This window comes from Scyliorhinus torazame, chromosome 7, assembly GCF_047496885.1.
Source record: "Scyliorhinus torazame isolate Kashiwa2021f chromosome 7, sScyTor2.1, whole genome shotgun sequence".
NCBI classification, from domain to species: domain Eukaryota; kingdom Metazoa; phylum Chordata; class Chondrichthyes; order Carcharhiniformes; family Scyliorhinidae; genus Scyliorhinus; species Scyliorhinus torazame.
This window is the reverse complement of record NC_092713.1, coordinates 158,693,884-158,716,255: the sequence shown is the minus strand read 5'-3', so window position 1 is coordinate 158,716,255 and position 22,372 is coordinate 158,693,884. Positions and strand designations below refer to the sequence as shown.

General features: G+C 46.5%; 1 protein-coding gene across 3 annotated transcripts in view; it reads left to right on the top strand.

Annotated features, from left to right (window-relative positions):
• Window positions 1-22,372, top strand: part of LOC140426645 (pre-B-cell leukemia transcription factor 1-like) — a 697,347-nt gene that overhangs the window by 467,671 nt on the left and 207,304 nt on the right. For 2 of the 3 annotated variants that reach the window (XM_072511712.1, XM_072511711.1), the window contains exon 6: window positions 10,530-10,689. In XM_072511712.1, coding sequence (XP_072367813.1) covers window positions 10,530-10,689 — 160 coding nt within the window. The remainder of the gene's footprint in view (window positions 1-10,529; window positions 10,690-22,372) is intronic. The other variant, XM_072511713.1, reaches the window with a different exon arrangement.

Here is a 22,372-nt window from a genome sequence, read left to right as displayed (position 1 = left end):
GCATCACCACAAGGGGGCATGACATAAACACTATAAAAGGGATGTGGCACTCACACCCTGCCTCTTTCCACAGACAGACATCTAGAAAGTTAGACAGGGTTGATCAGCAGCATCACACCCCAGCACGTGGCTTAGAGCAAGCTGGTACAGTTAGACTGAGTTACTACAGTTAGATTAGCAGAGAGTTGAACTCATTTGAGAACTGTGTTAATAGTTCAATAAACACGTTGAACTCATTTCAGAGTCTGGAGCATCCCTTAGTTAAGACTGCATCAAGTAGCAGCCTGTGTTATCCGAAGCAGCATAACACAACAGTCCCGACGCTGAATTGCACCCCCTCCTGTGGCAACCTAATTTATACAGAGCCTCCTGTGCCAATGTGGGTAATGGAGATGCTACATCAATTTGGTCAGAGATCCCATTGTTAGTTGTGATGAAGGTGCATTATAAACTTCGAACCAGGCACTGAAGTACATGGGGCTGGATTCTCCGCACCCCACACCGAAATCGCGTTCAGCGACGGAGCGGAGAATCCAGTTTCCCGCATGAAATCGGGACCGGCGCCGGTTCAGCGATTCTCCGCCGACCCGAAAAGCGAAGTACTTGGGGAGTACGCCACGCAGAGTATCCACCACCTGAGGCCATTGCCAGAGGCCCACCCCGCTATTCTCCGCCCCCGACCGGCCGAATTCCCGACGGCGTATTTCTGATGTGGTCCCAGTAGTTGGGCAGGCCGATCGGAGGACAGGGGGGGCCTCATGCGGGACTGGGCCTTTATTGTGCGAGCGGTCCGGGTCGGGCACACGGCCAATCGGGGCACTATTTCCAGTGTCCGAGGTCTGAGTCCGCCATGGAGCACGGCGTGGCCGCTGGAGGCCACCGCCGTGCGCATGCGCGGCCTCTGACCAGGAAGTGCGGGGGACTGTATCGGCAGCTGGAGCTGCGAGCTCCACGACAGCTGCCTGCTCACCCTCTGCAAGGCTGTGAATATGTGGCCTTTTGGCACCAGTTTTTTTGGCATAAAAGACCCCAGTTTTCACGACGGCGTGGGGACATAGTTCCCTGAAACAGAGAATCATGCCCAGGCACTCAGACAATCTCAGTGAAGAGTTATTGTCCTACATTGACACCCTTTCTTCATCTTCCTTTAAAAGAGAACTTCACATTCATAAGGGCCTTTCAAAACTTCAAGATATCTGAATTGACTTTACGGCGAATGAACGGCTCTTGAAATGTCACCACTGACGCCTCCTTGATAAATGCGGTAACCAATCTGTGTCCAGAAAGCTCCCACCAGCAGGAATTGAGATAAACAACCAGTTTTTTCTCAAACAAAAACAGAAAATGCTGGATAATCTCAGCAGGCCTGCCAGCACCTGTGGAGAGAGAAGGAAGCTGACGTTTCGAGTCTGGATGACTCTTTGTCAAAGCTGAAGAGAGCAGGAAATAGGGTCAGATTTATACTTTGGGGGGGGGGGGGGCGCTGGGGCTGGATAGGGGGCCAGCAAAAGAAAAGAGTATCCATTGCAAACCCACTGACTTCCACAGCTACCTCAACCAGACCCCACATCCTGTAAGGACTCCATCGCATTCTCCCAGTTCCTTCGCCTCCGTCGCATCTGTTCCAATGATGGCACTTTCCGAAACGGCGCTGCTGAAATATCTTCATCCTTCCTTAATCATGGTTTTCCATCCATTGTGGTCAACTGTGTCTGACCCGTCTCCCTCACCTCTGTCTTCACCCCATCTCCTCCTTCCCAGAACCAGGATAGGGTCCCCCTTGTCCTTACTTTTCACCCCACGAGCCTTCGCATTCAAGGAATCATCCTCCGCCAGTTCCGCCAACTCCAGCATGATTCCACCACCAAACATATCTTCCCCTCACTCCCCCTGCCAGCATTTCACAAAGACCGTTCCCTCCGGGCTATCCTGGTTCACTCCTCCATGAACCCCAACACTTCATCCTCTTCCCACGGCACCTTCCTATGCAATTGCAGATGGTGTAACACCTGCCCCTTTACCTCCTCCCTGCTCACCATCCCAGAGCCTAAACACTCTTTTCCAATGAGGCAGCGCTTCACGTACACCTTTCAATCTCATCTATTGCATTCGCTGTTCCCATGCGGTCTGCTCTACATTGGGGAGACTACGCACAGACTGGGTGACCACTTTGCAGAACACCTTCGGTCCGTCCGCAAGCAGGACCCAGACCTTCCAGTTGCTTGCCATTTGAACTCACCACCCTGCTGTTATGTCCACATGTCCGTCATTGGCCTGCTGCAATGTTCCAGTGAAGCCCAGCGCAAACTGGAGGAACAGCACCTCATCTTCCAATTAGGCACGTTACAGCCTTCCGGACTTAACACTGAGTTCAACAACTTCAGACTGGGAACTCTCTCCTCCACCTTCACCCCATTTGTATTCCCATCAATTTATTTTAATTTCTTCCATTGATCAGTTTTCCCTCCCACGCCAGCTGTTCCCTGTTCCTAGTTGCCCTTTGACACGCTGCTCATCTTTGTTCTGCCATTCACACATTCTAATCTCTTTATGTGCCACTACCTGACCTTCTTAGCCTTAATCACCTCCATTTAAATTCCTTTTGTTTTTCTTTCCACAACATCTTTGTCTATCTCCACCTATCACTGGCCCCCTGTCCAGCCCCACTGCTCCCCCCCCCCCCCCACCACGAAAACAACAGTATAAATCTGACCCAATTTCCAGTTCCCTCCAGCTTTGCCACATGATCACCCTGACTCAAAACGTCAGCTCCCTTCTCTCTGCACAGAGGCTGTCAGACCTGCTGCGATTGTTCAGTATTTTCTGGTTCTGTTTCAGATTCCAGCATTCACAATAATTTGCTTTTATCAGCCAGCTCTTTCTGTTCCTCAGGGTGCTGAGCAAGGTATGAATGTTGACCAGGCCTCATCTCTGTCTTTCTGAGCCAGCTCTACCTGGTGAGGGGAGGTGCATTTGCACTGCTATTATGCCAAGGCCTCACTCACTGAGGACCTGGCCACGTTTGCGACTGTTTCATCAAAGCCACCAGCAGAAGTTGATTAGAATGGCAGTGGATTTTGAGAGTCTCTTTTCAATTGTAGAACACAAAGGGTGGGATTCTCTGTCCCCAATAGACTTCTCCATTGTCCGCGTCTCGCCCGTGTTGTTCTTGCGTCAGGCAGGGTGGAAGAATCCAGCCCATAGTCTCTTGTGGCAGTAGATGATTTCGAACAATAGAACTTAGAAAAGTTAGGGTGCAAAATGAGGTCATTCAGCCCATTGTGGCTGCAATGGCCTAAAGAGAAAAAACAAAGTAGCCGCTCATTTTATTCCAACTTTCTAGCAGGTACCTTTTAAATGAGTTGAGCATTTCAGCCTCAACCATCACCTTAGGCAGTGAATTCCAGACGCCCACCACCTTCCAGGTGAAAAAGGTTTTCTCTCTAATCCTACCAATCGCCTTAAATCTATACCCCATGGTAATTGACCCCTCAGCTAGGGGAAACAAGTCTTTCATAATTTTGTGCAGCCCAGCCTATCCAATCGCTCCTCATAGCTGCAATTTTTAAACAATGGAATTATGTCCTTCCAGTAATGTGGTGACCAGAACTGTACACAACTCCCGCTGTGACCTAACCAGTATTTATACAGTTCCATCATTACATCCCTGCTTTTATATTCAATATCTCGCCCAATAAATGAAAGCATTTCATATGCTTTCAGGACCACCTGTCTTGCCACCGTCAAGGGGAGGCAGTGGCGTAGTGGTATTATCACTGGACTAGTAATCCAGTGACCCAAAAAGGACCTGAGTTCAAATCCCGCCATGGCAGATGCTGACATTTGAATTCAATAAAAACCTGGAATTTAAAGTCTAAAAGGTGACCATGAAACCATTGTTGATTGTTATAAAAAATAATCTGGTTCACTAATGTCCTTTAGGGAAGGAAAACTGTCATCTTTACCTGGCCTGGCCTAAATGTGACTTCAGATCCATAGCAATGTGGTTGACTATGAAATACCCTCAAGGATGGGCCCAGCCAGTGACACCCACATCACATAAACATATTTAAAAAATAACTTGTGGACATGCACTCCAACGTCTCTGATTTCCTCAACCCCTCTCACTATCTTCCCATTTATTCAGTGTTCGCTATCTTTAGTTTTATTTGCTCTACCCAAATGAATTTACCTCGGATTCAATTCCGTCGGAAAGTTTCCGGATTGAATTCCGTAGGAAAATTTAGATTAATGGCAGAGCGTGCCTCGTCAGGCTCAATGACTTCTTCCCCCACCCTTCTGCCTGATGCATTGTGAAAGCCCACCAATCATAATCTCAGACGGGATCAGGGTCTGTACGCAGAGCAGTGTTCAGCTTTTGACGGATTAGACCTCTCCGGTCAGTGGCTCAGCTCTGTGGCTATGGTCCAGAGGGTGCCTGAACCTCCAGTGGTAGCAATTCTTGTTTCTCAGTCACGTCAAAACTTTAGGAATCGAGGGTGTGCCCCTTTCAGCTGCTCAGACCTCTGCTTTCCGCATTGTGACCTCTGTCCACGATTTCGAAAAAATTAATTTGTGGGATGTGGGTGTCGCTGGCTAGGCCAGCATTTATTGTCCTTCCCTAATTGTCCCTCAGAAGGTGGTGGTGAGCTGCCTTCTTGAACCTCTGCAGTCCCTGAGGTGTAGGTACATCCATAGAGCTGTTAGGTAAGGAATTCCCGGATTTTGAACCAGTGACAATGAAAGAACGACGCTATATTTCCAAGTCAGGGTAGTGAGTGACTTGGAGAGGTGTCTGCTGCTCTTGTCCTTCTAGATGGTAGAGCGGGTGGGATAGGAAGGTGCTCCCTCAGGAACCTTGGTGAGTTATTGCAAGGCAAGCTGTAGATGGTACATAAAGCTGCCAATGTTCATCGGTGGTGGAGGAACTGAATGTTTGTGGAAAGGGTAGCAATAAAGCGGGCTGCTTTGTCCTTGATGGTGCCGAGCTTCTTGAGTGTTGTTGGAACTGCACTAATTCAAGCAAGTGGAGAGTGTTCCATCACAGTCCTGTCTTGTGCCTTGTAGATGGTGGACAGGCTTGTGGGGGGGGGGGGGGGGGGGGGGTCAGGAGGTGAGTACTCACAGCAGGATTCCAAACGTTTGGCCTGCTCTGGTAGCTACGGTATTAGTATGGCTAGTCCAATTCAGTTTCAATGGTAACCCCCAGGATGTTGATTGTCAGGGATTCAGCAATGGTAATGCCATTGAAAGTCAAGGGGCGATGGTTAGATCCTCTCTTAGAGGAGATGATCCTTGCCTGGCACTTATGTGGTGTGAATATTACTTGCCCATTGTCAGCCCCAGCCTGGATATTGTCCAGGTCTTGCTACATTTGAAATTACTGCTACATTATCTGGGGAGCTGCAAATGGTGCTGAATATTGTGCAGGCATTTGCAAACATACCTACTTCTAACCTTATGATGAAAGGGAGGTCATTGATGAAGCAGCTGATGACGTTTGGGCCAAGGACACTACCATGCGGAACTCCTGCAGTGATGTCCTGAAGCTGAGATGATTAACGTCCAACTACTACAACCATCTTCCTTTGTGCTGGTATGACTCTAATCAGCGGAGAGTTTTTCCCCTGATTCCGATTGACTCCAGTTTAGCTAGAGCTCCTTGATGTCACGCTCAGTCAAATGCTGCCTTTCATGTCAAGAACAGTCACTCTCACCTCACCTCTGGCATTCAGCTTTTTTGTCCACGTTTAAACCAAGGCTGTAGCGAGGTCAAGAGCTGAGTGACCCTGGCGGAACCCAAACTGAGCGTTCGTGAGCAGGTTAATGCTGAGGAAGTGCCATTTGATAGCACTGTTGATGACCCCTTCCTTCACTCTGCTGATGATGGAGAGTAGACTAATGGGGCTGTAATTGGCCGGGTTGGATTTCATAGAATTATAGAATTTACAGTGCAGAAGGAGGCCATTTGGCCCATCGAGTCTGCACCGGCTCTTGGAAAGAGCACCCTACCCAAGCCCACACCTCCACCCTATCCCCATAACCCAGTAACCCCATCCAACACTAAGGGCAATTTTGGACACTAAGGGCAATTTATCATGGCCAATCCACCTAACCTGCACATCTTTGGACTGTGGGAGGAAACCGGAGCACCCGGAGGAAACCCACGCACACATGGGGAGAATGTGCAGACTCCGCACAGACAGTGACCCAAGACGGGAATCGAACCTGAGACCCTGGAGCTGTGAAGCAATTGTGTTAACCACTATGCTACCGTGCTGCCCTGTTTCTTGTGCACAGGACACACCTGAGCAGTTTCTCACATTGCCGGGTAGATGCCAGTGTTGCACCTGTACTGGAACAAGCTAGAACAAATGTTCAGTAGCTGAACTTCCCCACATCAATATTGCATTCTATGTGTCTTGGCTATCTGTCTCGATTTGCTTCACTGGGTTAGAGGTTGTGCTGCCATTCTCTATTAACGTCATTGATATGTGCTCGGACATAAACCTTAACCTCTGCAAAGTGAAGGTGCAAGTGGTGACAAAGTGAACATGTCAACAAAGATTAAGAGAGCTATAATTTCCCCTAATGGCGAGATGTGGCGGCACTTCCTTGGGAGAAATATGTCCATTTAGTAGATCTTGTGATTAAATCTACTACCTGGTACTAGTCCCCTCTGAAGTTCTGTGTGCAGTTCTGGGTCCCTCACCTTAGGAAGAGTATGTCGGCCTTGGATAAGGATGCAGCGTAGAATCAGCAGAATAATACTCAGGTAAATGGTTAAACTCCATGGACAGGTTATATATGCTTGTATTCCCCTGAGTATTGAAGATTGAAAGGTTATCCAGTTGGGGGTATGTAAGATGTTCAAAGAATTCAATGGGGTAGATTGAGACAAACCACGTCCTGTGGTGTACAAGTCAAAAGCAAGAGCGCAAAACCTTAAAATTAGAGCTAGGCTGTTCAGTGGTGATGTCAGCAAGCACTTCCTCACATAAGGGAAATCCAGAACTCTCTCCTTCAAAAGGTTCTTGAGGCTGGGAAGGTTCGATTGAAAATTTCAAAACAGAGGTTGACAGATTTTTAAAATAAAAGCAAATTACTGCGGATGCTGGAATCGGAAACCAAAGAGAAAATGCTGGAAAATCTCAGCAGGTCTGGCAGCATCTGTAGGGAGAGAAAAGAGCTAACGTTTCGAGTCCAGATGACCCTTTGTCAAAGCTAAAAGACAGAGAAAATGGGAAATATTTATACTGTGGAGTGAGAATGAAAGATGAGTCATAGCCACAGAAACCCAGGGAAACGGGATGCTAATGGTCACAGAAACCAAGGGAAAGAGTGCTAATGGCAGTCCCAGAGAGAACAAAAGATGTGAACGGCCAAACAGCAGTGAAACTAACATCAGAGGGTAAACTGTGACAGATGTAGATGTGGGGGGAGGGGAAGGGGAGAGAGGGGAAGGAACGGTGGATAAGATGTGTGTGGGGGGGTAAATATATATAAAGAAAGACAAGAAAGAAAGAAATGGTAAAAAACAGTTAAAATGATGTGGGATTGAAACAAATGGGTCGAGGTGGGGGTAGAGCTAATCATCTGAAGTTATTGAATTCAATGTTTTTTTTAATATAAATTTAGAGTACCCAATCAATTTTTTCTAATTAAGGGTCAATTTGCATGGCCAATCCACCTAGCCTGCACATCTTTGGGTTGTGGGGGCGAAACCCACTTAAACACAGGGAGAATGTGCAAACTCCACATGGTCAGTGACGCAGAGCCGGGATCGAACCTGGGACCTCGGCGCCGTGAGGCAACAGGGCCAACCCACTTCGCCACCGTGCTGCCCTTAATTCGATGTTGAAACCGGAAGGCTGCAGCGTGCCTAACCGGAAGATGAGATGTTGTTCCTCCAGTTTGCATTGAGCTTCACTGGAACATTGCAGCAGGCCAAGGACAGACATCTGGGCATGGGAGCAGGGTCTTGTGTTAAAATGGCAAGCAACGGGATGGTTAGGGTCCTGAATGCGCACAGACCAAAGGTGCTCAGCAAAGCTATCACCCAGTCTGTGTTTGGTCTCTCCGATATAGAGGAGACCATATTTGGAGCAGCAAATGCAATAGACCAAATTGAAAGAGGTGCAAGTGAAACGCTGCTTAACCTGGAATGAGTGTTTTGGGCCTGGGATGTTAAGCATGGACGGGAATCTAAACACGAAGCTGCCGTAAGTACAGGAGGAGGCGCTGAAAATTGACAGATTTTTGTTTGGTAAGGGTATTTGGAGTTGCAAAACCAAGGTGTGAAGGTACAAGTGGTGAGCAATGGTTAGCAATGATCTTATTTGATAGCATAATAGGCTGGAGGCTGCATTACCTGCTGGACCTTTCCATCATCAAGTATGGACCTGCGCAGCAAGCTCATAAACAGCTGTGGCACCAAGACAGTTCGTCTTACCTGATATCCGAGTGTTTCCAAGTTTTTCACACAGAGGGTGGTGAGTGCCTGGAACTTGCTGCCAGGGGAGGTGGTGCAAGAAGGTAGCGAAATTTAAGAGGCATCTTGACAAATCCATAAATAGGATGGGAGTAGAGGGATGCTGACCCCAGAAGTACAGAAGGTTTTAGTTTAGACGGGCATTATGATCGGCGCAGACTTGGAGGGCCGAAGGGCCTGTTCCTGTCTTGTACTGTTCTTTGCTCTTTTTTTCCCATTACAACCTTTCGAAAAGGTGTTCACGGGATGTGGGTGTCGTTGGCTGGGCCAGCATTTATCGCCCATCCCCAAATGCCTCCATTTCATAGGACGTTTTAAAGAGTCAACCACATTGTTGTGGGGGGTGGAGGGGGGGGTGGGGGGTGCAGTTCTCAAGTCACTCCAGGTAAGGATGGCAAGTTTATGACAATCAACAATGGCTTTAGACTTAAAATTCCAGATTTTTTATTGAATTCAAATTTCGGCATCTGCCATGGTGGAATTCGAACCTGAATCCCCAGATTTTGCCCTTGGTCTCTGGATTACTACTCTGGTAGACAATACCGCTGTGTCACCACCTCCTCCCGTACTTCCGGCAGCTTCATGTTTCGATTCGCGTCTGCAAGCTCAGGTTATTCCTGAATTAAAAAATATACTCCAATATGCTTCTATTCCAGTTAATCACCTTCTCTGATTCTGATAAACATCAATGACTCAATAATATATCGTAGTTCAAATAGTGAGCACCTTGGGACTTGTTGAAGTTCCTCCCTGTCAGCAAGCAGCAAATATGAAAGAAAGAATTTGCATTTATATAGTGCTTTCTGTTACCTCAGGACATCTCAAAGTACCTTACAGCCAATGACGTGCTTTTGAAGTACAGAACTTGAACATTGCTGAAAAGAGAGATATATTGTTGAAGCTTTTCATCCCACACTCATCAGGACAAACACAAGAATACCAAATTTCAAACAATCGCAACAATATATATATTACAGAAGAAAAGGGTGCTGCTTGGTTGGGAAGTTGAGATTCATTGGTCGAGATATTGGCATGGAGAGAAGAACGGGGAACTATAGGTTCCCCAAGCACCTGGGTAATTCAAAAAGGTGCAAGGCTTGAACACATTCCTTGTGTTTGCACAAAACGGGGCCATGTGTATGAATTGCATGTTGTTTCTAGCAAGTGTAGTAAGCCACTACTTGCCAACCATTCAGCACTGTTTTCTTCTGTTCTCGTGTTTGACCTGATCAGTGCAGGATGAAAAACTTCAACAAAATCTCTCCCTTTTCAGTGATACCTTTGAAGTGTAACCACTGATTTAACATAGGAAATGGTGCAGACAATTGGAGCACAGCAAACCCTTCCAAACAGCAATGTGATAATGAGCAGATAACGTTTTCATGATGTTGATTGAGGGATAAATGCTGGCCAGAATGTCATGGTCATCCTTGACATAATAAGAAAATTTAGCAATGGGATTGTACAGTAAACTGTTGCCAGAGCTCCATTACAATCCTTCACATTCATAACGAACCCACTCAGACGCACAGTGAGATGATAAATACCGACCAGGATAGACCATTGCTGTAAGACCCTCAATGATCCTCCACCTTAGTTACTGTGGCCCATCAAAGAAGTTCCCTCCAGTTCATTTTGAGAGCACATACCTCGTTGTCCATATGAAATCGTTCCCAAATTGCAGTTGTATGGATATTGTGACTAAAATATTATGAGAAATAGTCATTGAAGCTAGGCTTCCAGAAGAGTTTTGTTCTGTTCAAGGACCAGCTTTATGTGGCAGTCGGATCGTCATTTGTGAAACAGTCCCACATCAAACAATCTGATCCACCCAATAGCATGCTCAGCTGAACAGGCCATATATCAAAAGCAAACAATGAGATGCAAAAACCTCGATGTTGTACTGCCATGTTAAAAACCAATGCACTAACTAGCCTCAGTGAATGGCACACCCTGAACGTCGGCTTGTCTACTTACCACCGCACACTGATGGCTTTTCCTTTTTTTGTTTCTTTCTCAATCCCTCTCCCCCTGGCAGGTATCAAACTGGTTTGGTAACAAGCGAATCCGGTACAAGAAAAACATAGGCAAGTTCCAGGAGGAGGCAAATCTGTATGCCGCCAAAACAGCGGTAACTGCGACAAACGCGACAGCTCAAGGAAGCCAAGCCAACTCCCCGTCCACTCCCAACTCCACTGGTGAGTGTTTATGGGCCACTTTGCACAGCCAGGCACTAATCAGGTCTCCCAATTTGAACAACTCTTCAAGGACATCTCCACCCCCTCTCATTGCGATAATGGAGAAGCTGAAAGGTCAATTGTCATTGTAGGATGCCTCATATTGCTTCCTGAGGCCAGCCAAGAAAACATTGCACCGAGCGGTTTTGCCCCACAATAGTCTAAACACCTTGGGGGAGTGGTTCATGGTTCAAGAGTAACTGTGGTCCATTAGATTTTGGTCATCATCAGCATGCAATTATCTTCTCTGATAGATAGTAGGGGCTTGGCATATTCAATTCCAAAGATGAGAAGCTAATAGTGTATCATGAGACTGGATCAATTGGTTGCACATTCTCACACCAGTATGTGTTTCATTAAACACTGATAGAAATCACTACAATGTTAAGTGACCTTTCAGCTTGTGCACAGTTGTAATTTGGTAGTTGGCATTTAAATTAAATAGTATCTGGGTATGGATTAATAAGCCTGCATGATATTAGAACTGGAGGTGGGAGGAGAGGTGTGTGGGCCGAGGGTCATAGATTCCCCCTGCACAGCTATCAAACCTTGCGCTGCATTCTCAGCCATTGGTGAGCAGTTCCTGAAATTAGACCCAATAACTACATTACCCTGCTGTTCATCTGCACATTGAGCGTTGCCCACATCTGATAACCACTTGCTGGCCAGGCTTCAACGAGGCTTCATGAACAGGATTCAGGGAGTCTCCAATGAGACAGAGAGGCCTCTGCAATCTCTTCAATCTCTCGAGGTGACAGAGGAACAGAAGAAAAGCATTTTCTCCACCTCATCGCAAGAAAGACCTGCATTGATGGAGCACCTCTCAATGTGATTTTCATAGTTTGAGGACTGGTGGATTAATGGTAGCACCATTCACAACAATTCAGCGCACATCAAATCCGCCCACAAATACTGACGAGATGGATAACCAGTTTATCTGCTTTTGATGCTCGGGCATGTCACGCTCCATGTTCTTTCAAAGTGGCATCTCCAACATCCCGCGGCATTGCCTCAGTTCAACTCCTCATCTATAGGAAGGTTCTGCAGACAACGCAGTTGTCCCTCAGAGCTCATTTGAACTTTAATCTTGACTACAAGCTTTGAAGCGGGAACCCACAAGCTTCATTCATCATTATTATCACTCCTCGGTCCATTGATCATGCTACTGTGCAGTCTGTATCCTCAGTTTCTTTGCAGCCAGTGCTTCTTCAACAGAGTTATCGCTTTGTTTATTGTCTTCAACAAGCACTGGTGCTCTTGATAAGGATGTTCAGGGGCTGGTTTAGCACAGGGCTAAATAGCTGGCTTTTAAAGCAGACCAAGGCAGACCAGCAGCACGGTTCAATTCCCGTACCAGCCTCCCCGAACAGGCGCCGGAATGTGGCGACTGGGGGCTTTTCACAGTAACTTCATTTGAAGCCTACTTGTGACAATAAGCGATTTTCATTTCATTTCATTTTAATTTCCTGTCATATCCACTGTGACATCTACATCCAAAAGGACTACAACACAGAACCTCAGATCAACCAGCTTTGAGAAGTCAATATGTCCGGCACTCACTCCACATGTCCACATTTTCCTTGCCTGACTCGCCATCAGAATAATGCATCAGGAAGATATAGACAGGTTGGTCAGATGGGCAGATCAGTGCAAGTTGGAATTTAACCTTGAAAAGTGTGCAGTGATGCACGTTGGAAGGAGTCACACGACAAGGGAGTACCCAATGAATGGCAGGACACCAGGAAGCTCAGAGAGAAACAGAGGGATCTTGGAGTGCTTTTTCACAGATCCCTGAAGGCAGCAGGACAGGTTATTAGATAGTTAAGAAGGCATACAGGACACTAGCCTCTACCAGTCGTGGCATAGATTAGAGGAGCAGGGAGGTTATGTTGGAGCTGTACAGGATTTTGGTTAGGCCACAGTTGGAGTACTGTGTGCAGTTCTGGTCACCTCACTATAGGAAGGGTGTGATTGCACTGGAGAGGTGCAAAGTAGGTTCACCAGGATGTTGCCCGGGATGGAGCACTTGAACTATGAAGAGAGGCTAGATAGGTTTGGGTTGTTTTTTTTCAGAGCAGAGAAGGTTGAGGGGGAACCTGATTGAGGTGTATGAGATTGAAGGGTATGGACAGGGTGGAGAGGAAGCAACTGTTCCTCTTAGTTGAAGGGTCAATATTACATAGAATTTACAGTGCAGAAGGAGGCCATTCGGCCCATCGAGTCTGCACCAGCTCTTGGAAAGAGCACCCTACCCAAGTCCATTCCTCTACCCTATCCCCATAACCCAGTAACCCCACCCAGCACTAAGGGCAATTTATCATGGCCAATCCACTCAACCTGCACATCTTTGGACTGTGGGAGGAAACCGGAGCACCCGGAGGAAACCCACGCACACACAGGGAGAACGTGCAAACTCCGCACAGACAGTGACCCAGCGGGGAATCGAACCTGGGACTTAGAAGCTGTGAAGCAATTGTGCTAACCAACATGCTACCGTGCTGAGAGGCCATCATTTCAAGGTGAGAGGCAGGAGGTTTAGAGGGGAGTTGAGGAAAGATCTTTGCACCCAGAGGATGGTGGGATGTCTGGAAGAAACTGCCTGGGAGGGTGGTAGAGGCAGGAAACCACACAACCGTTAAAAAGTATCTGGATGAGCACTTTGAATGTCAAATCATTCAAGTCTATGGGCCAAGTGTTAGAAAGTGTAGATTAGAGTAGTTTTGTTGGTGCAGACTCGATGGGCTGAAGGACCTCTTCTGTACTGTATGACTCTTTGACTATGACTGAGGAATGACGATGTATGACAGGTTCATGGATCAGAGGTTATACTTTGAAGTACTCTTTATTAAACCATCGGAAAGACAAGCAACAGCAAGTTACAGAGAGGGTGCACATTGAGTTCTTTTGTTAGTTAAGAATAAGGCATTTTTGGGGAGATGGTGGTGTAGCGACATTGTCACAGAACTAGTAACCCAAAGACTCAGAGTAATGTTCAAACCCTGCATGGCAGATGATGAAATTTGAATTCAGTAGAAATCTAATAATGACCTCTGTCGATTGTCGTTAAAAACCCATCTGGTTCACTAAAGTCCCTTTAAAGAAGGAAATATGCTGCCCTTACCTGGTCTGGCCTACATGTGACTCCAGACCCACAGGCAACATGGTTAGCAGTCTCAGGCCATCACAGTCCCAGGGACCTGGGTTCAATTCTGGCCTTGTGTTACTTACTGTGTGGAGTTAGCACGTTCATCCCGTGTCTGCGTGGGTTTCCTCCGGGTGCTCTGGTTTCCTCCCACAGTCCAAAGATGTGCAGGTTAGGTGGATTTGCCATGCTAAAAAATTACCCCGTAGTGTCCAAAGATGTGTAGATTAGGTGGGGTTACTGGGATAGGAAGTGGGATTGGATCTGGGTAGGATGCTCTTTCAGAGGGTCGATGGGTCGAATAGCCTCCTTCTGCACTGTAGGGATTCTATGTGGCTGACTCTTAAATGGTCTAGCAAGCCACTCAGTTCAAGGGCCGAGGCAATTGGGGAGGTCAATAAATGCTGTCCCAGCCAGCAACACCCACATCCCCTGAAGGAATAAGAAAGGAGAAATGTCTACTGTCAGTGTGAAGCCTTGTGTATGCAGCATACTGAACAGTTGTAGCCCCATCTCTCATTGACACTGATATCTAACGAGGGCTCGAAGACAGCAGATTCTGCCCAGTTACATTTGATTTGAGTCCAGATTCGGAGTAAATGACCTGCAGCACTCCATTTCAGGATCTTGAGGCCAATCTAAGGATGCCGATCAGGTGGCTTACTCTGATTTGAGGTGTAGGGCCTCAGGTACTCTGTGGTGGCCATAGCCATTCAGAGCAGTGATGAGCAATAAATGATGCTTCTGATTTGGACAATCTTGTGTATGAGCTGATCCAGTTAAACTCATGACCCCTAAGATGTTCAGGGGCTTGGGGGGGGGGGGGGGGGGCAGGGGGTCATAGGGATGGTGGTGATCTTGAATGCGAGGAGCAGCTAGTTGGGCTGCATTGTTGTCAGAGATGATTATTAACAAATTCTATATTACATGAATATTACCTGCCACTTGCATCATTAAGCCTTTATGTTGTCCAGTTCCTGCTGCAGACTAATAGTGGTTGCTTCATTATCAGAGGTTAGGGCTGAGTGTTGTCAAACCACCACCAAACAACATCAATCCTTATGCTGGAGAGAAAAGCATTGCTAAAGGAGCTAAAGATGGCTGCCCAAAGGATACAGCTCTGAGGAACTCCTGCAACAATATCTCTTTGTGTTCAACCTCAGTCTCGGACTTGAGCATGTAATGTGGTGCTGAGGGATCCCGTGCCCATTCCGATCCCAGGAAGAATAGGGAATTCTCCAAGCCTATGTCCGTTGCCCCAGCCAACATCATGAGAAGCAGAGTAACTCACTGTATGTGGACCTGGCAGTATAAAAAGCGGTTGCTCTATTTACCTGCGCAACAATCATTGCACTTTAAAAGATCGTTTAGGAATTGTGGAACCGAGCGTATTCTGAGGATACCTTAAAACGTCACGGCCAGCAATTTCATCAAAACAGAAATGAAGACGGCCATTCTTCCCATCATGCCTATGCTAGCTCTTTGGAAAAGCTAGCCAATTCCTAGAATTGGACAGTATGGAAAGAGCCCAATTCACACATTGTGTCTGTGTCAGTTCTTTCAAATTTCAATCTAGTTGGTACCACTCTTTCACCATTCCCCTGCAGTTCTTGTCCTTCAGGAATGAATCCAATTCCTTTTCAAAGTCTTCTTATTGACTCTGAATCCAACTCATTATCATTCCAAACCCTAACCACTGGCTATTTAAAGAAGCTTTTCCTCATGCCAGCTCTGGTCCTTTTATCAATTACTGTAAATTTGTGGCTCCTCATTCAGCCATTGGAAACAGATTCCCTTCATCTATCTGATTGAAAACCTTCATGATTTTAAGCACCTCTATCAGCTGTCGACTGGGTCTTCTCTGTTCTGTGAACAACAAGTCCAGCTTCTCCTGTTAAACTATGTCATTGTAGTCCCTCCTCCTTGGAACCATTCTAGTCAATCTTTTCTGCACCCACCCTCACCAAAGCTTTCACCTGCAGATTTGGACACGGCTTGCCAGCTGAATGTTTCACTGAAGTTGAACAGAACCTCCTGACAATTGGTCACAATTTCCTTCTCCGCCCTCATAGCCCTGCTTATTTCCTTGTTCGATTAAACATGCAATTTCCTTATGGAAATTACCCTTAAATCCACTTCCCCATCTTTAGGCAGTTCTCTCCAGACCATAACATCTTGTTGTGTAAAATTCTTCTTCTCATTTTTCCCCAGCTTCTAGGATCTTAACTCTGGTGTCCTCTGGTTACTGCCCCCATGCCATTAGAAATAATTTTTCTAAAAGCAATCACTCTTTCAAACACCTCACTTAAATCTTACCTCAATCTTCTTTGGAGCAAACATGCTTCTCAAATATCTACATATCACTACATATCTGAAGGCTCTCATCCCTGCTACCACTTTGCTACATTTCCTCTGCGCCCTCTCCAAAAGTGTGGGAGACTACTGGTCAACCATGCTTGATGTGGAGTGGTGCCCCTCAAGCTATAAACCTCTGGTGACAGGAATTACGAGTTATGGAAACAGACCAAGGTCTGTCTCAGTGCACCACTGGGTGTGGGGAGAGAATTGGAATGGCTAACCTATATTCTTGGGCAGGTCAATAATCCCAAACCTTGGCACTGAATGTTGAGGGCAGAACTCTTTGGACTGATACTAAGCCACTGCTCCTTCAGTGCTTTGGTCAGCCAGACCCACCACTCCCATTACATTGCCAAAGATGATGCAAGCTTGACCAGTTGGAGAAGATGGTTGCAAACCTGCACTTCATCTGTTGCCCTTCTCGTCCTCAGTCTCCAGGTGATCTCCATGTCTCGCCCATCACCAAGGCTGCCTCCAGGAAGGCCAAGCAATCCTATGGACGTGAACGCTGCCCTCATGTTCAGGAAGTTCTGCTGGGATCAGTCTTACACTTCTGAATGCGTCTGTGAACTTTGTTCACCTGTTGACTTCAACCGCTTTCTTTGCCTCGCATCCTCTTACCCCTATTTTCTCAGCACTTATATAATGCAATTATCATAGCCAAACCTCCCTTCACAGGAATGTGGTCAAATTCAATTTGATACTGAGCCACGTAAGAAGATAGTGGGATAAGTCAGCAAAAGCTTGTTGGAAGAATTTGGCTTTAATGAGAGTTTCAAAAGGTTGCCCCCCCCCCCCCCCCCCCCCCCCATCCAGCCCATCTGGAGGACAGTACCCTTCCAAAAGGATGAAACCCTGATCTACCCATGTGCGTAGGAAGTGGGATGCATCTGTTTTCAGTGTCCTGAGTCCTGTGGAACCCTCGTGCATGCAACCCTGTAAGAATGGGAGTCCCCACTTGCAGGATAGAGAACTCCCTACTGCAGAGCTTCCAGTGAAGTAGTTTAAGTCAATGCACACAAGTGTTTGTGGAGAGAGATATTGTCCCCTGGAAGGGCTCTGAGGGTCCACTATCAGTAGGGAATGGAGTTAGCGTTGGGTGTTGAATTGCAGAGGGTCTTCCTTTTGTGTTCAGCACCGAGTCATTGACTGCCAAGGCAGCACTAGTCTCACAGCTGTGCAGGGGAGGGCAGAACTGGGGCTGGGAGGAGGTGGTGGAGGGAGAGGGGATTTCGGAGAGGTTCCTGCTTTGTCGTTGGCTTGTTTTCCCTGCTGAAGGTTCAGGGAGGAACCAAAAAGGTGACAAAAAAACAAAACAAATAGACCAAGAATGAACACAACGCACCTGATTAGGCCGTAACTTAACGTCCTGTGCATCCACTGGGTTTCTGGAGCTGTGCTTAAAGGCAAATTAAGAGTGAGCATGATGGTTGTTGCAATAGTGGTCGAGGGGCAGGGGCCTGGCTGGTTTTCCTGCCACCGTTCTAGGTCTCGATAAAATTTAAATGCTTCTTGTGCTCTTTGTGAGTGTGTGTGTGTTTGTGAGTGTGTGTGAGTGTGTGTGTGTTTATGAGTGTGTGTATGTTTGTGAGTGTGTGTGGGTCTTTTGCTGTTATTTGAATTGGTTCATTAATGTGCACACATGCATGTGCGTGGACACATTGGCATCAATGTGTCTGCGGTTATCTGGGCGCTAACAAGCCTGCCCAGATTTGGCGCCGCTCCAACTCCAGCGCCATCCTGCAAGGGTAAGCACGTAACCAACGGTTGTTAAATAAAAACTGGTTACAGATCAAGGTTTCCAGGTCGACTAAAGACAGCCGGCCTCTGTGGAGCTACCCATAGCTTTCAGGATGTGATGTTTATACTGGAATCCCCTTCCCCTCTATCCATCGTGAATGATGGCTCCTCAGAAGGTACCACTGCCTAGACCAACTTGGAATCAGAGTTCTATCCAGCTGTTTGTGGGCTATGCTTCATTCTGGCTGGTTTACTACTCCAGATATGATGTGACGCAGAAATGGGGCGGAGATTGAGAGAAATTTCAGTTGATCCAAAATGTCCACTGCTTCGTCTATATGTGTGGCTGTGTCTCTATGTAGCTATGACTGTGTGAACATGTGTGTGTTTGTGCTTGTGTCTGTGGCTCAGTATGTGATTGTGTCTGTGTGTATAGTATTTTGACCCCCATAGACTTGCAAAAGAAAGGAATCCCCTTTCCGGAAACCAACCGAAAGAAAACCAATGAGGCAAGATTTCACTTTGTAAAACTTGTACTGTAACAAACCAACTGCAATCAACAGAATTCAAACAGTAATTAAGAGGTGAAAGATCTTTCCAGTAAAAAGGTAAATTTTGCTTCAAGTAGTCGATATAACAAAGAAATGCTTCACATGGTTTTCAGCACTCATTATTTTCCACAGAAATGTGGGATCACGTGCAATTGCATGATCTTTCGAGCTTGGCTTCAGTTTTGTAGAATTAATGATAATAATAATAATCATCATCTTTATTGTCACAAGTAGCCTTACATAAACACTGCAATGAAGTTATGTGAAAAGCCCCTAGTTGCCACATTCCGACGCCTACTTGGGTACACGGAGGGAGAATTCAGAATGTCCAAATTACCTAACAGCACGTCTTTCGCGACTTGTGGGAGGAAACTGGAGCACCCGGAGGAAACCCACGCAGACACTTTACTTCCCTCATTAGAATTCTCAATGTGTTCTGAACGACCAAATAGAAAACACAGATTGAAACTCAACCCCACTGCAATTAGCTTTTTATTTACCCGTTGTTTCTTAGCTCAACCCTAGGCAACCCTAGGTTAAATGGGTGCTTCTTGGAGTCAAACGGATAGCACGTGTTGAGAAGTGGTCACACCGCAGGCAGGAAGGGAATGGGTGACCACCAGGCAGAGCAAGAGAGCGAGGCAGGCAGTGCAGGAATCTCCTGTGGCCATTCCTCTGCAAAACAGATATACCGCTTTGGATACTGTTGAGGGGAATGACCTCTCAGGAGGAAGCAGCAAGAGCCAAATTTTTTGCAGCACAGTTGGTTCAGCTGCAGAGAAGAGGAGTAAAATTGGGAATGCAATAGTTGAAAGGGATTCAATTGTAAGGGGAATAGACAAGCATTTTTGTGGCCGAAACGAGACTCCATGGTGGTATGTTGCCTCCCTGGTTCTAGGGTCAAGGATGTCTCGGATTGGTTACAGGATATTTTAGAGGTGTGAGGGCGAACAGCCAATGGTCGTCGTGCACATCGGTACCAATGACATAGGTTAAAAAAAAGATGAGGTCCTGAAAGCAGAATATAGGGAGTTAGGAAGTCGGACCTCAAAGGTAGCGATCTCAAGATTACTACCAGTGCCATGTGCTAGTCAGAGTAGAAACAGCAGGATGTATCAGATTAATATGAGAGATGGTGTGAGGGGGAGGGTTTCAGATTCTGGGTCATTGGGATCAGTTCTGAGGGAGGTGGGGCCTGTGCAAACTGGGCGGGTTTCAACTGGGCAGGACCAGGACTGATGACTTGGCGGGGGGTGGGGGGAGGGGGGGGGGGGGGGGGGGACACGACGACATGCTAGAGCGGTTGGGGAGGGTTTAAACTAATATGGCAGGAAGATGTAAGGATTCAGAGCAGGGGAATCAAGAACAAGAGAAAAAAACAGAATGGAGAATAAGAAAAGTGTAGGCAGAGAAATCAAGGCCTGTATCAGATAAAATGACACTGTGAAAGATAGTAGGGACGGGACAAGGAATGTTAAAAGGACTAGTCTTAAGGTTTTGTACCTGAATGCGCGGAGCATTCAAAATAAAATGAATGAATTTGTTGCGCAGATAGGTGTAAAGGGATCTGATATAGTTGGTATCACGGAGATACCAACTATATGGCTCCAAGGTGACCGAGGACGGGAACTAAACATTGAGAGCTACTCAGTTTTTAGGAAGGTTAGACAGAAAGGAAAAGGCGGTGGTTTTGCATTGTTGATTAAAGATGAGGTTGAGGAAATATATTAGTACAGATGATATGGAATCTGTCTGGGTCGAGTTAAGAAACATCAAGGGGCAAAAAACATTCATAGGGGTGGTATACAGACCACCAAACTGCAGTGGTAATGTTGGGAATAGCATTAGACAGGAAATCAGAGAACCATGTGATAAGGTACATCTGTGATTATGGGTGACTTTAATGTGCATATAGATTGGGTAAGTCAGATTAGTCACAGTACAATTAGAGGAGGAATTTCTAGAGTGTACACGGGGTGGTTTTCTGGACCAATATGTTGAGGAACCAACAAGGGAACAGGCCATCTTGGACTGTGTGTTGTGCAATGAGAAAGGATTAGTTGGCAACCTAGTTGTGCGAGAACACTTGGGGATGTGTGACCATAATATGGTAGAATTCTTTATCAAGGTGGATAGTGAGGTAGTTGAATCTGAGGCCAGGGTCCTGAACCTCAATAAAGGTAACTATGATAGTATGAGGCATGAGCTGGCAATGACGGACTGAGAAACATTACTGAAAAGAAGGGCAATGATCAAGCAATTGCAGCCATTCAAGGAACAAATAGGTGAACTCCAAAAGTTGTTTATTCCTGTTTGGCGCAAGAGTAGAAAGGGAACTGTAATCAAACTGTGGCTTGCAAAGGAAATTAGAGATAGTATTGGATTCAAAGAAGAGGCTTACAAATTAGCAAGGAAAAACAATAGACCTGAGGATTGGGAACAGTTTAAAATTCAGCAAAGGCAGACCAAGGGATTGATTAAGAAAAGGAAAATAAAATATGAAAGTAAACTAGCGGGGATCATAACAACAGACTGCAAATGTTTCTATAGGTATGTAAAGCGAAAAAGATTGATAAAAACTAATGTAGGCCCCTTATAGTAAGAAACGGGGGAATTCATAACAGGGAAAAAAAGAAATGGCTGAGGAACTAAATTGTACTTTGCTTCTGTCTTCACAAAGGATGACATGAATAATGTGTCAGAAGTTCTGAGAAAAACAAGTCTTAGTGAGGAGCTGAGGAAAATTTGTATTGTAAAGAGAGTCTGTGGAATTCACCATTCCTGAGACTAAGTGTTGATGCCGGGGCAGATTCATTGACTTTTATGACAGCAAAGCTAGCGCAGCACCTGGACCTTTAAGGGGCTAGCACAGATGCCACGTGGAACACAATCGATTCAAATAAGAAACGGTGAAGGATTAGTGATTGCCACTCGGGAGGCTGACAAGCTGTAGCCGCATATACTCACTTCACTCCCACACACACTATCCCAGCCAACAAGATGGCAGCAAGACGCGCAACTCCCCGCTTCATAGACACTGAACTCGAGATCCTGCGGGTGCCATGGAGGAGAGACGGGCGACCCTGTACCCTGTGCGGGAAGGAGGCTGCCAATCCCACCGCTCACCGGATCTGGATGCAGGCGGCAGAGCTGGTCAGCACTGTGGCAACACCATCCAGACCGGCCAGCAGTGCAGGAAAAAAATTGCCCAATCTCCTCAGGACGGCCAGGATGAGTAGGAAGCACTATGTCCCTTGCACCAACCCCTGTGCCACACACCCGGAACCATCCCCCTCCCCCCCCACCCTGAAGGTGGCCGAACCCCCACTCTACTGTCGTGTTAGGTACACGGGTATAACACTGGATGCAACTGGAAGCAAAGATCAAAAAGATACTCCAGACCTTGAAGTTAGTTCAATTAGGTTTATTGAACTAATAGCATAGTTAGCACAGTTCTCTTTGAGTTTGACTCTCTGCTAACTTCAGTATGGTTACACTGTCTGACTGAACCAGACGACCTCTTAGCCACGTGGTGGGGGGGTGAGATTGTAACAACACCCTTGACTGACTCTCTAGATGTTCATCAGTGGAAGGAGGCGGAGTGTGAGTGCCTCGTGTCTTTCATGGTCAGATCCCACCCCTGAGTGCCCTGCCTGCTTATTGGTCATGTCCTGTTCTCTGTGTCCATTAGCTGCTTGTCTGTATATCATTATGTGTGTGTCCGCATATCATGACATCTCCCCCTTTTTTATGTTTGGATGACATATGTGAACGTATTTACAAGAATAGGCCAATATTAACATGTATACATGCAATGGATGTGAGCATACGTACATGTGAAAACATCTGTCTA